This window comes from Spea bombifrons, chromosome 4 (assembly GCF_027358695.1).
Source record: "Spea bombifrons isolate aSpeBom1 chromosome 4, aSpeBom1.2.pri, whole genome shotgun sequence".
NCBI lineage: Eukaryota > Metazoa > Chordata > Amphibia > Anura > Pelobatidae > Spea > Spea bombifrons.
The window spans coordinates 40,923,881-40,939,617 of NC_071090.1; the positions used below are offsets into that span (position 1 = coordinate 40,923,881).

Here is a 15,737-nt window from a genome sequence, read left to right on the forward strand (position 1 = left end):
CAGGATTCTGTGTGACTAGCCCGCCCATATGCAGGGTAAGCCCAGCCTCACAAATGTTTAGCCCAATTTACACCGTTAGTTCCCAAATAAGTTGTGGTATGATTGAATATGTTTCACTCTATTGAGAAAGGCATCAGTTTTATATTGTGTTTATCCTATAACTTGCTGAATTGTATAATATGCCCATCAGGCCCCTAAAAATATCCGAGTGCCTATAAGAGGTCCTTACGAGCGAAAGCTAATCGAATCTTCTTCCAATTTGTTCTTCTACATTTTTTGAGTAAGCATTACAACTTGCAAAGAGGAGACAAAGGTTCAAACCATGTATTAGGTATGCAAAATATTCAATAGAACAACAAACATAACTTTTTATTTCAATATAAGCTTGATTGCTGACATTATTAAAGAAATAACACAATTAAGTTTATAGTACTTCGTGATTTCTGCTTACAGTTTTTCTGTGCTTTCAAAAATTAAAATATGTAACTTTTAAAAATAGCCATAAACGTTAATAGAAAAGTGTTAGTGTTATGCTGAAACTGCAAGGTGAACATGACTCATTTTATTTCTAAAATAAAATACAAATTCCAGCTTTCTTCTCAACTTTTTAAAATTAATACATCACTTGGAATAGGAAGCTGCTGAGGTTTATGACAAATATTTTATGTTCAAACTTTACCAGTGTAAAAGGAGATTGCATGAAGTTAATTAAATTACCTTGCGCAAAAAAAGTTACTTTTTAATGCATTTTGTTTTGCTTTTTTCTTAAATTTTGCAGGCTATTATGCAGATGGGAGGACTGGAAACATATTTGAAGCAAAGCAATAAACAGATTGAAGACATTGTTAGTTTAGTGAGAGGAAGGTTAACAAAAATGGAACGTATCACACTTGGTGCACTTATCACTATTGATGTTCATGGTAAGTATGTCAATCATCCCATCACAGGGGCAGGCTTGCGGCTCTTGATGACTCAATGTGTGTTACTCTCGCCCCATCTTATCCTCAAATAACAACTGTGCCTTAACAGAAATTATATTTGACACATCAATCCCCATTTTTTAACGCTATGTATAGCTCAGAATGCAAACTACATACACCATATCTTAAGTGGGGCGCGGGCTTTTGAAAAACTTTGGTTTTTTTTTGTTACTTTCATGATTTGGTTTGGCATTTAAGGAGGAATGTCTAAGTTGCTGAGCATGCTAATGTTGCATACATACATGTCTAAATAGACAAGCACATGTAACCACAATTTTACAAACATTTTTGTAAAATTGTGGGTTACATGGGCTTGTCCATTTAGACAAAACATCAATTAACTGTCTAGTATGTTACTCTAAAGTTTTATCGCATACAAAAGAATGCAGACACTTTTAAGAATCATCTTCTTGTTGTGCTAATGTGATACATGACAATTAAGTGTTCCAGTGGAAAAAAAATATGAATTGAGGCAACATTTTTCTTGATTCAGTTATTTCTGGAAAGGTCTGACCATTCAACTGTACTAAGGAAGATGTTTCTATTCCTGCATTTAGTAAAAAAAAAAAAAACAGCACCTGTGGTTGAAATGTTTCCTTTTTTTAAGCAATCTCATTTGAAATTGAGTCATAGTAACATAGTAATATCGTCATTTAGGTTGAAAAAAGTTAAACTAGCTGCTAGCAAAAAGAAGGCAACCCCCCCCAAAAAAAATTAAAGCAATTTTTTTTAAAAAATTGCCACTAAGGGGAAAACCAATTCCTTCTTGACTCCAAAAGGAAATCTGATTTCTCTTTGGACCAAGAGGCTCTAAAATATTAATGTTATATTCTATCATTTATAGCTCTGTTTGTTCTGCTTTTCTAAAACTATATACAGACCCTTTTTGAAGGCATCCATTGTATTTAATAGAACCACTGCTCTTGGCAGTGAATTCCAAACCTTTATTGCCCGTACTGTAATGAATCCCTTTCTTTGTTGTCTATGAAATCTTTGCTCTTCCAGTCTCAGAGGATGGCCTCTGGTTCTTTGCGCATTTCTGTTAATGAACAGCTCTTTATATTGGCCCTGCATATATTTATACAATGTTATAATATCCCCTCTAAAACACTGTTTATATAGATGTAACATTTTAGTCTCTCTTCATAAGATCTTTTAATCCTTTGAATTGTTTCTAGTTCCATAATGTCTATTTTAAAGGATGGTGCCCAGAAATGCACTGTATATTCAAGGTGAAGTCTTACCATTGACCCATAAAGAGGCAACATGATATCCTCCTACCCTGAATCAATACCATGTTTAAACATGCTGATAACCTATTGGTCTTTGCATTGCACACTGTTGCTAAGTCTGTTTTCTATAATTATTCACAAATCCTCCTTCTTAGTAGTTTTTCCCAGAGAGATACCAGTTAAAATATTTTATGCATTGTTATTATTTTTCCCATAATGCATACCTTTACATTTGTCTGTATTGAACTTAATTTTTGCCATTTGTGTGGCCAGTTCCCCACGCCGTCTAAATCATTTTGCAGAGAAGCAACATCAAGGTTAGATTGTATTACCTATGTAAGTTTGAGTCATCAGCAAACACTGAGACCTGGCTCTTAATGCAATATAGGAGATTATTAATAAACAAATTACATAGAAGAGGACCCAGGACACACCCCTGAGGTACTCCAATTAATACCTTGGTCCAGATTGAGAATTTTCCATTTGCAACGACTGTTTACATTCTATTTTTTAGCCAATTTCCAATCCAAGTACACACATTTGCCCCTAAGCCTATTTCTGACAATTTCTTCAGTAACATTTTGTGTGGAAGTGTATTAAATGCCTTTTGAGAAAAATCCAAGTAGGCACATCTACTGTCACTCTTAGATCTACATTTTTAGACTTTTTTCTTAGAATGCTATTAGGTTGGTTTGACAAGACCTGACTTTCACCATACTGACTTCTACTTTACCTCCCTCAGCTCAGACTGGCATTCATTCACTTCTAGTTACACATGACTAACCAAGTCTTCATCCACAAAAACTCAGCATTACCTTTACCTATTTACCTGAAAAAGGAATTAACTAAAATTTTTCCCAGATAATGTCAGATACATCATCTTGTCATTTACGTAATGATGATCATCTATCACTTGTAAATCTATAGAGACAAATTGTGATTAGTAATCAGCATAGTTTAATTAATTATAATGGAATGTGCTCTATAGGGTATTCAAAGTATTCTAATGATTTTGTATCTTTTAAGATTAAATTGTAATGCCATGCAAGCCAACTATTTGGTGTCCAGTTAAAATAACTGCTAATGCTCCCTGTCAGTGTCACATTAACCAGAACATACAGTATAATGCTTGTTTTTCCATCATTTGCAATATTCTTATTAAATATGCTTGTGAATTGTAATTAAAATAAGCTGATTGTACCATTGCTGATGGACATACGCTCAGTTCTGTATTCCATATTGTATATATTTAAACATATTGTGCCCTATGTCTAAAAGTGATTTTAGCGCCGTTTGCATGATTGGTCTGGTTTCACTACAATTTGATGACCATATATCTCATTTCATTGTAACTCCCATGTTAACAAGTAAAAAAGTAAACATGGTGTAGGAATGTATTTCTTTAAATAATACATATTATTTACATGTGCCATTTAACAAAGGACACCTACAAAGACGTTGCAGGACAATGTTTGGCAAGTTCAGCCCATCATTAGGTGGAATTAGTGCACCTGCATAATTGTTTGTTTTCTAAATAGCAATGGGTTGCACATGTCAAAAACTGTCCTGAGTTCACCGTATCCTAAAAAAACAATATCACGTTAGAACAATAGAAAAATCTGGAGCCTGGCACCTTGGCCATTAACGCACCAAGCAGAGTTTGTCTACCAAGTGGACATTAGTTTAACTGTAACTAGCTAAAATTGTAACTTGTATTTAAAGCATTATTTGTGGAAGATGCTACAAAAGGCAAACTCTCTCTCTCTCTTTCTCTTGCTCCCTCTCTATCTGTATATAGATGGATAGACAGGAGAGAGTGTGGCTAATAACAATGCAAAGAATTTTAAATAATTTTACAATTATTTTAGTCTGTATCCTAGATTTTTGAAGTTCTCAGAAGTGAGCACCTGTTTATAATTTACAACGCTACCTGTAACAGAATGGATTATGGACAGACAGATACCGAGGCATATGTGACAGTAGGGTTGGCATTATTTTTTTTGTCATTTCTGTGCCATTTTGATTTTTTTTTCTCTTTTCATGCAGTTGGATTTTATTTTCATCTAGACAACCTGTCAACTTCTTGCATTTTTCTATTCATTTTGCAAATGGATTCCTTTATGCTTGTTGTTTGTATCAGTGAGTCTTTCTTCCTCCAGGCAGTTTTAGAACTGAAGGATTTCTTTGAAATGTTTATAGTCATTTAAATGTTTTTTTTTATATTTTTTTCTGGACTCAACCTGCTCATTGGCTTCAAGGCCTGACTCGATACAATAAAATTCATAATTGACCAAATGCTAAAACAGTTGTAGTTTAAAGCTAGATGTGTGGAATCTCTGGAAGCCTTACATTTGCAGCAGTTTTATTGTGCCATATGATGTACCAGCAGCTTGGCAATGACAAATCTGTAATCTAATTAAATTTGAAGTTACAAAGTCGAACATACCTCTATCACTTTCATTTGTACCGTGTTTACACTTATTTTTGAAACTGGTAGTCCTATGCAAGCAAAAATAAATTTAAAGTTGTTCTTCTTCAAGAGAGGGGAGATAAGGCTATAGATCAATATTGATGTAAGATTTTAAAAGTAGCGCAGTCTCCATAACAATCAATGCAATGTTCCAGATTACTTCACTTTCACCAGTTTGCTGAATTTCCATTTACACATTTAAGTACACAACAAGGCCAAATGTATGTGGACACCTGACCATCACACCTTGTAGGGTATCCCATTCCAACACTCTGGGTATTTATATGGAGCTGCCCCCTCCCCCTTTGTGTCTGTAACAGCCTCTACTAGGTTTTCTACAAGATTTTGGAATGTGTGCCCATTCAATCAAAAGGTTGGGCACTAACATTGAATGAGAATGCCTGGCTCACAATCGGCATTCCAATTCATCCCAAAAGGTGTTCAATTGGGTTAAGGCTCTGGCTGGGCCACAAAAAAACTCATCTTTATGGAGCTTGCTTTGTGTACTGGAACAGGTAAGGGCCTTCCTCAAAATGATAGCATACAATTGTCTAAAGTGTCTTTGCGTGCTATAGCATTAAAATTACCCTTCACTGTAACTAAGAGGCATCACCCAAAACCTGAAAAACCAGCCCAGACCCCCTCAACCAAACGTTACAGTTGACACATTCCAGCAAGTAGTGTTCTGCTTGGCTACCGAGATGGCTGCCTATGCTGATTTTATACGCCTGTTAGCAATGGGTGTGGCCGAAAAAACCCAAACTCAGTGGAGAGGTGTCACTGTCCACATACTTTTGGTCACATAGTTTATCATCCATTTTATTTGATTGTGTAAAGTCAATAACTGCTGTTATTGGCTTTACATAGTGACAAGAATGCTCAGTCTTTTTAAAGATCTTATATTTCTTCTTAAAAAGTTAATTACAAAAATAGTACTAAAAAGAAATGCCATAATATTAGTTTTCAAAATCTACAAAATGAATACTTTTTCTGAATTAGAGTGGCACTCATGGGGTTTGACTAAAAAAATATTTGCAATATAACTTTGAACTGAATTATCAATTGTGCTGATGAGACTCTTGAGGAAATTACCTCAGTCTATAAAAACTACTTACAACACCAGCCAACAACGGTCCCAGAAGATATAATGTGCTGAAATTTTAATTCTTTATGAGTGTTTGTCAAGTAATTCTACAGGAAGGTATGGCTTTATGGCTCAAGGTTTTTGTCAAGTTGAGTTGTCCTCATGCCATGTCTGTTATATTTATTATGCACCAAGCACAACAGCTAAATTAAAAAAGGCTTCTGTATTTGTCTCTTTTTAGAAAATGTTCATAATAGGTTAGAACAAAATAAATAAATATATATATATATATATATATATATATATATTCTGATGAATTTTAGATAATCCATGGAATTTTATTCAGCACTTTTTCATGCTTTCTTTTCCTTCATTTTAGCCTCAGTCTCTTGTGGTTTAATATTCCTTTTGGACAAATGTCAATGTATTTTACCCTGGGTAAAGCTACCGTATTACCATTTAACCCAGGAGGTAAATTCAAGTATGTAACCCAGTAATAAAGAAAAAGATAAACAGACTCAATGTCTAGTCCAGTCCAAACCACTTTTACGGAAATGGAATGCACCGCAAGCATAGCTGTTGAGTGGGATTTCCCATTTTCAAAACCTTTATCTATGTTTTTCTAACATGTATTCCTTTTTACGGCACTTTTAAATCCCTTTTTCCTTGCTTAAAATAAGTGATAATTATCTTTACAAACATTTGCTTTATCTACAAAAACAAAGGATCATTAATGCCACACAATATCTAGCAAAGTTACAAGTATCAATCTCTATTTTATACTAAACTCTATAGAATAAATCTTTGCACCAATGGAAAATTCTGTTTAATATTTGGACCCTGTATTTAGAGAGATACACATCAAGCTTTGGGTGCTGGACCAATTGCTGGTATTTCAAAGATCATTGCCCTTTCATCATATAGAGAAAGTTGTACAAGTGGCATTTATACAATGACGGTTCACCAAAGGTTAAGAGAAGAATATAAGAACTGCTACAAAGGTGTTTATATCGAATGGCTACAGAGGCAGTAGCGAAATTGCTCTCCTTTTCAATGAATAAGAAAGAAGATTGTGGACTGAAAATCCATTTAATTTGTTAGTATAAAAGTTAAGCCTGCCTCTAGACAGTTATAACTTTTTTTTAGAATACAATTTTAACTTTCCTTTCATAACAGCATTTCAGTCATTGTACCACTATCCACTCTTCTCCTGAGGGTTGCCTGCTAGTAATATGTAACAAAAATGTAATGGCTCTGTATTTAGGTGGCTGACTCTTGGACATTTCCTAGGACTTTTCCAATTTACAAAGCAAGTATTACACTGAATTAATATTTATTTTTCACATAAGTAACACAAGTGGAATCAGTGGAAATGCTAAGTCGACATTAATATCGATGGTCGAATTATATGACGTGTTAGATTGCAGTTTATATATAGCAGTGTTATGTGCATCAGATTAAAAGTGGATGATGTTTTTACATTGTTTTACATGTTTTTACAGGATTTTAATTAAGCTAATTTTCAGGCAAGGGTATACTTAATTATTGGCCTGTTTGTGACCTTAAAGGGATAAAGTTGTGCAGCCATGAAGTGAAAACATTATATGATTAAAAACTCAGCACCATGACCATTGACATGCATGACTGAAATAGTGTATCTCAACCCTGTGCTATTTAAACAAATCAAGTAATAAAGCCATATTGAGATATGACTGATAAGTGTGAAAACCTTTTTTGGAAAGGGTAGGCAATCTGTTACTTTCATGTTAGGTGAGCTTCCATTGTTATTATATTGTTCATCTTATATGGTCAATCATTTAGTTTACCTCTAAGTATTTAGGTATCTTGTCTAATGTTGTTACTTATCATAACCTACACAATTTGTGATGCAAGAATAGTGAACTTATTTTTCTATTAAGACTTCCTGAGTTCTGTTCAGCTTAGTCTTTTTTTTTCATGAGTTGCAAGTGATTATTCATAATGAGCATCAAGCTCCTTTGAAATGGAATTCTAGGAGATAGAGCAGACTGCTTTTCATTTTAATAGTGACTATAAAAAGTAAACACCTCATTAATCAAGCACATTTCAATTAAGTATCACAGAATACAGGCACAGATATCTGAGCAAAATCAGATATGAAACAAATCTTTGATTTCATTTCTTTGTAACATAAATTCCAAACTTAAATATCACAATAATTAATAAAGTAAGCATAATAATTATATAAATTGAATATTATTTTATTAGATGAAACAGTATATAAGTGATGGCTAGTGGAAAGCTCATCCCTTAAATGATAATGGTGATTTTGTGGTGCTTTGTTATTTTTTTCTTTGTCTACTATGTGCTTTAAAGTGTAGACTTTAGCACTGAGGTTTTGTACACTGACAATTTATGCTTATAAGACTGTATCTAATTTCATAAACATAGTGTCATGATAGCTACACATAAAAGTAACTGTCAGGTTTAATAAAAAGTTTCAAATGGAAAAAAAAAATGGAGATGCGGACGAAGAAAGAAGATTAAGGATCGAAGGTAAAAGATAAAGTAGAGAAGAGAGAAGAGAAGAAATAGAAGACGCAGAACAAATGCAGAAGCGGGAGTGGTCAGCTAAGTGGAAGTGGTTGGCAGAAGTGTGAGAGAGTGTGAATGAATGTCAAACGATAATTCTGAGGTTTTTGCTTCGTTTTCGTCCGAGTTGTGGGTGGCCTGGCCTCATGTTTGGGGCTTCGTACGAATTGCGGAATTAACCAAAATTCAGTAAATCTGCAATTTGTACGAATCCGAATGCATAAGTCTATTATATATTGCGAACGCTGACGTCCAGGGAGGGGCCACACAGATTCTTCTGAGCCATGACAAGCAGGATAGTAGAAAGAAAAAAACAAGAAGAGGTGGAGTGAAGTTTTGGAAAGGCAGAGACATGCAGAAAGTAGGGAGACATTGAAAGAGAGAGAGAGAATGAGTGAGTGAGAGGGTGTGAGAGAGTAAGTGAGAGTGGGGGAAAAAAAAAAACTAAATGTAAACAAACTGTCAGGATACACCCTGCCTGCCAGGACTATGCACTAAGTATTCACTCTCATGTTTTCCAACAACCACTAGTAGACGCCCTTCTCTCTCTGAAGCACCCAGACCTCGTTATTACAAGCAGCTGGATAACCTTGTTATCTGGATTACCCTGCCTTTATAAACCTGCCCTGCCCTTCAGTCAGGGCCTTTGCATTGAAGTTATAGGACCATTTTGTTCTGGCCCTGTACCTGATCCTGAATTGTTCCTGGCTCCCAAGCCGAGTGCCCTGCCAGAGGGCTTCCTGCTGTCAGCCCTTCCAGTGGGCTTCCTGCCTTCAGCCCTTCCAGTGGGGCTCCTGCCATCAGCCCTGCCAGTGGGCTTCCTGACGCCAGCCCTGCCAGTGGGCTTCCTGACCCAAGCCCTGCCAGTGGGCTTCCTGACGTCAGCCCTTCCAGTGGGCTTCCTGATGTCAGCCCTGCCAGTGGGCTTCCTGCCTTCAGCCCTTCCAGTGGGCCTCCTGCCTTCAGCCCTTTCAATGGGCTTCCTGTATTCAGCCCTTCCAGTGGGCTTCCTGCCGTCAGCCCTGCCATTGGGCTTCCTGCCGTGCACCCTGCCATTGGGCTTCCAGCCGTGCGCCCTGCCATCTGGCTTCCAGTCACAGAGACTTATTATCAATACTTGTTTGTCATGCCATCTTCCTTAATACAGACTATATCACAGTATCCTATGTGTGGTGTCTTTCTTTGCGCCTGTCTGTACCTTCCCTCAGCTATGAGGCATCGTGGGGTACAGACGGAATTCCAAGTATCCCCTGCTAATGGGCTCCTACCCGACCTGCTTACCTGGGTCCTGACATGAACATTTTCGTTTGGTTCGTTCAGGCCCCTTCTCATTTTCGGACAGTTGTAAAAATGTAACAACATTTTCTACAATTAAAATTCGTAGAAATCCGTATGCACATGTCCAGTAATCCAGTCCAGTCTAAAAGACAATTACCAGTGCACATAATACCATAAAAAAGAGCACACTGTCTGGCATTGGGAAAATCCTGTTCAGCATTTGGAAGGTTTTGTACTGTCCTATATATATGTAGGCTTTTGTTAATCAGGGCAAGTATTTTTTCAACTTACAATGTCTTTTTCCAAATCCCTTTACACATTCCCATTTGTCTAGTATTGGCTTGCTCTATTAGGTAACTGTATAGGCAAGAAATTGTTCTTTTCCCAAGATGACTATAGACTGTCAATCTGGAGCAGATCATGCTTTATATGTTTACCCATATATAGAGAAGTGGCAAGATCATTTATATTACTTCCATTCAAAGTAGATTTCTAATATAAGTAAGTAAATATAAGTAATGTAAGTTAAAAAAGTCAAGTAGCATAGTAATCAATGATCATGGCCTTTTCATTTCAAAGTTGTACTTTCCTTCTGGTGATTCTAAATCTCAAAATGATACTAAACGAGACAAATAGCTACTAAGTGAGCTTTGGAACCCTCCATTGAGCCTTGCATGTTCATTAGTCTTTAGCTTGTGAATTACCTCAAGGCAATGACGTTTTATCATATGTATTTTTACATGCATGTTTTGTGTTTTTAGTGTCACCTTTCAAATAGGTAAAAAAATAGGTAAAAATTTAATTACATAAAGATAAGTGTTTCTTTTATTTTCTTTATGGAAATAATGTTGCATTGTGTTTGTGTTAAACAGCATTCTTTTGTAATTGCTTAACATAAAAGCTGAAACCAAAACCTTTGCCTTTTTAAACAAATATATTTTATTCAGCAGAGAGTACACATTATACAGTACATAAGATAACAGTATACAATGGTGCTCCTTGTTATAATGCTAAGGTTTCTTGTGTAATCATAAGAGTGCCTACAATCTACAGTCATTTTTTTAAACAAAACATAAAAAGCATACCAGTAAGAATGAATAGTGTCCCTTTCCTGACTGTTCACATTATAAAAGAGAGATAACAATCAGAAGTGTTAATGTTAATCACCAGCACATGCACTAATATGGAAAAAAGGTATAAGTGACACCTGACCATTACACCAACATGGACTTGTCTGAAAAAACTTGACTGTTTCGCACAGACCCCTGACATTTAACCCCTTTGGGATGAAGTTGGACAGAGATTGCGAGTCAGGCCTTCTCAACCAACATCAGTGCCTGGCCTCACAAATGCTCTACTGGATGAATGGGCAAAAAAACTTTAAAATTTTGTGGAAAGCCTTCCCAGAATAATGGATGCTGTCATAGCTGCAAAGGAGGGACCAACTTCAGATTAATATAAATTGTTTTAGAATGCAGTGTCATCAAAGTCGCTGTTGGTGCAATGGTCAGGTGTCCCAATACATTTGTCCATATAGTGTACTACAGGTTATTAAAAATACACACATAAATAACCTTACAAAGAGAAGCAGTGGTGTCTTCATGGTGCCAGAAGTTGATATTTGTATCTTATAGATCCCAGGTCCAGGGGTGCACAATGTTGAGCACCTTATGCTAATAATATGCTGTCCTCAAAAGAGGTTTCTGCAATGCACATTGTGGTTACTTCATCTACTATTGGAGACTCTTGGGGATACATTGGTCAGCTTCCCAGAAATTTACCCGCTGATATTTTAGTAAGGCATTCCAGTCTGAGTCCTCAGGAAGTGGATGGAGTTGGATCCCCACCAAGACCATAGTAGAGAACCTTGCAGGTGGCCATTTTCTATCCTCCTCCTGGAAGTCTTTGTTTTTTTTAATCTCTCACACACAAGATATTGTCATATTGGCATACCAGCCTATGTTAAAGAATGTGTTTATAATGAAAAATAATCATTAATAATGCAATTGTCTCTTTATTACAGCTCGGGATGTGGTTTCCAGCTTGTATACCCGTAGGATTACAAGTAACTCTGATTTTAGCTGGATCGCACAACTCAGATATTATTGGGAAGAAAAAAATGTTGTTGTACGAATGGTCACAACAACTGTACCATATGGATCGGAATATTTGGGCAACTCAGGGAGACTTGTCCTTACACCACTTACTGATCGCTGCTTCAGGTACAAATTTTATTGCATTATGCAATCCTGAGTATTAAACCATCTTTACATTACCACAGTGTGGTTCAAAGATTCACTTTAGAAATATAATATTGTTTACATCACATTGTGTTAGTCATTTTTTTTTACAGATGATACAGTTACAGATGTACAGGTATACTTGTATAGATGCCACTGTAAGCAAATTACTGTGTTACTGAAAGATGATTAAAAAAAAAGGCTGTTAAAGTATAAGATCTTGAGTACAGGTCAGGCTCAGTAATAATCTGCCTACTCTTCAATAAAACAGTGGTACCAAGCTGTTTTTTTCTCTAATTGGTATAAAACCACATACAATATTCTATAAAGGATCTTGAGAACTATTATGTGGTACTGGCGCCGCTGATATACTATTTTGTAATGTATTGTAACCACAGTGATACATTTTATTTAAAGTGCCATTTTAAAAAGGTCACAATAATATGGACATGTCAATTTAATTTATAAATTACATTAACCTTGCTCTACTACCTATATGACAAATTATTATTATTATTATACTTTTATTTTGTATTATTTATAATTTTAAGAAAATGTTAAGACTATGCTCATTTTTAGTGAAATGCAATTTTAAGAATAAGAGATTTGTAATTATACAGTGATTCTCAAAGGTGTGTTTACAATGAAAAATGTTGATTGTTCCACTTTGTTAAACAAATGAATAAATGAATAAAATACATAACACTAGTAACTATTTGGAGGCACACACACTGCCCCAATCCTACTATTCTGAGGGGTGTCTTCTCTCGCTCTGGGTTGTTCTGCGGAGCAGTGGCATGATGTCGTATGCCAATTCTTCAACTTAGGACACCTGGTAAATGTACTAGATAAGTCTGTGCAGACCTCTGTGGCATTATCTGGCTTAGAGAGAGATATCTTCAACCAGCCCATTAAGAGAAACACCCCAGGGACTGCTGCTCCCTAGATCTGCTGCTCTAGGCCTATTCAACTTAGGCAAAAATATGTCACTGTGTACAGACTGTTCATAAATGTTTATATCTGTGCAAGTCTGACTCAGAATATAGTCCCATGTCTTCTCCTGCATAATTTTCTTTAGGTATGCTTAATAGAGTGACCTCTCATAAAGAAGGATAAGGGAGGTAACTAAGGGAAGGCAAAATAATAGGGCTGGTGACAGTGGGATAAGAAAGATATGGATGTCTCCCTCTCTTTTTCTGCAGCTCCACTTCTTCTCTTGCCTATTCTTGTGTATTCGTTCTTCTGTTTTCTTTCTTGGTCCACTTCTCCCTGCTATTAGCTCCATTTACTTGGCCTCTTGGAAAATGGTGAGGCCTCTGCGTGAATGGGGTAGAAGCTGTCCCTGTGGTGTGCACTGTGGCTCCTCATTTTTGTGGAAGTACTTCAAGACACCTGAATAATGAAGACAGATCCAAAGAAAAAGAGAACCATTTCTGCACCTCTCTTTCTGGTCTTTTGGAGTACTTCTACTAAAGCATACCACAGGGACAGCTTCTGCCCCATTCCCCATTGAGAAAAAAGAAGACAGAAGAAGCGAAGAAAAAAGAAGAGGCAAAAGAGTAAGCAAAGCCCACGGAAAAGAAGATGGGACATGGAAGAGATTAACAGAGAAGGTAAGGAGACATTGAAAGAGAGTGAGTAAGAGTGAGTGTTAGAGAGTTAGAGTGAAAAAAACAAAACAAAATACAAATTAAAATTTTGAGCTCTCTGCTTCGTTTTCCTTCAGGTGTGTAGCATTTGGTAACATTTCTAGCACACAATATACATACTACACTGCACCGACTGGCCCTTTGTATTGAAAGAGCCCTGTGTTTCTAACTTTATCTAAGTTTTGACAGTGTTTAACGATATGCCCATTGATTCTCTGTTTCATAGCAACGTTAAAAAAGGAACTTTGTTTAATATAAATACCTTCCAAGGAAGACATTTAGCTTGGATAAAGTGAGTGTAATGATTCACCATAGGAACGTTAGAAAAATTCCCTCCTGCCAGATAACATTTCTTTTAATGTCTTTTGGTGTCGTACGGGTGTCTTATTGAAATAATGTCACCCTGCCATTTCCAGACAACAATTAATGTGACTATGTACATGCAGACAGCAAGTTTGTTTGTGATTTGTTGTTTCTGGCAAAGTTAATACATTTAAAGTAGCTTCAGAATTACAAAAACAAGAGTGAGTCAAATACCACCTGTCTTTTACTGTGGAACAGCCATTTATTTACTACTTTTTCTTTAACACGGTACACAGTGACCTTTGCATTACCGGGAATAAAATAGTTTTTATAACACCACAGTATAAAACTTTAGGATATCTACAAATAAGACATTAAAAATCAAAATATGTAAAATATACCTTTAATATGAGACTTACCATGTTACTGAAAATCTTTACTCAGGATTGTGGAATTAAGGTTTGATCTTGCTTTGGTGCAATTTTTTTTTCTTAACAAACGATTTAGTTTAATTTATGCACAAAACACCCCAGTATATGCCTCACCATAATGCCCATACTTACTTAATTTAGGCTTAGTCAGATCACAGCTAATAAACATTAACTACTCACATCTTTAGAACATTTGCACTGAAATCCATGGGAATTGTATGTGATACTACATTGTGATGTTGCTGACACCCTTGAAATAGTAAACTCTGTAAGAGTGGGTAAACAAAACCAACAGGGGCAGAACATTTGTGGAAGAAATGAGAAGTAACAAACATGGACAAGTCCCAAAGTTCTTTGTGCCAATAACGTCACATATATGACCCACAGATGGTATCAAAATGTTTAAGATTTTTTAATATTGTATGTAAATTTGTTTGTTGTGTCACTCGTGAATGTTAATACATTTAAGAAGTCCTGCTACAAGGTGGAAGCCAAAGAGAGAAATGTGCTGTAAACTAAACAATGTATAAATTATTAAGGTTATATTAGGCTCAGAAAAGCGTTATGTTTTCAGCTATTAACACACTATGCTTACCCTTGTAGAACCTTAATGGGAGCACTACAGCTCAATCTTGGTGGGGCTCCAGAAGGTCCAGCTGGAACCGGGAAAACAGAGACATGTAAAGACTTGGCTAGAGCAGTAGCTAAACAGGTAGGGTAAAGTATATAGAAAAACCTTTTATGACCACATTACACGTTTATGGTCCCAGTTTCTGGAAAAAGGGAAGAAATAAAATCACAGAGATGCACCCATGGCACCATTTTTGAACTTGCACTTCCAGGTAACATGTATCAGAAGAACACGCCAACCTAATTACTGCAACTTTTTCTTCAATGTAGCCTAAAACCTTCTTACTCAAAGATATGAGTTTTTAATCCTAAAACTAGTTCCTGAGAACTCTCCGTTGGAGTTACCGTTCTCACAACTGCAGTTTAGGTGCATGTTCATGTGCAGTCTAGTGTGTGTGTCCTTACAAAAAAACAACCCATGGAATGGTTTTATGGTGGGAACCCATTCTAAGAGATAAATCTAAACATAATTGAATCTTTATATCCAATGAGGTGGATCTTAGGTATTTATTTCTAATATTTTTAATTTAGGCTGATCTAGTTTACATCTTTATAGGCAGTGTTTTCTCTAAACCAGCTTTGAAAGCTTCAAGCAAACTAGGTTTTCTGGATAATATTAAACATATTGTGTAGTAATACAAAATGCTGACTAAATATAAACTCTAAAAATCTATATTCTCCCCTGGCAGGATTATGGCCACAAATACTGATCATAACATCCATTCTCCAACCCTTGTATATGCAGCCAGGTTAATAATATTTACTATTAAAAAATAGGGTATGATCCACAAATGTTATAAAAGTGTATTTCTGCAGCAGCATTTTTCTCTTTGCTTATTTAAACTCTTGGATTTTCAAGGAGGAATAGA

The 15,737-nt window shown here is 36.0% G+C and overlaps 1 protein-coding gene across 1 annotated transcript in view; it reads left to right on the forward strand.

The window, feature by feature from the left end:
- LOC128492590 (dynein axonemal heavy chain 3-like) overlaps positions 1 to 15,737 on the forward strand; it is a 428,956-nt gene that overhangs the window by 183,072 nt on the left and 230,147 nt on the right. The window contains exons 26-28 of the mRNA XM_053465187.1: positions 779 to 920; positions 11,639 to 11,837; positions 14,842 to 14,950. Of these exons, the coding sequence (XP_053321162.1) occupies positions 779 to 920; positions 11,639 to 11,837; positions 14,842 to 14,950 (450 nt within the window). The remainder of the gene's footprint in view (positions 1 to 778; positions 921 to 11,638; positions 11,838 to 14,841; positions 14,951 to 15,737) is intronic.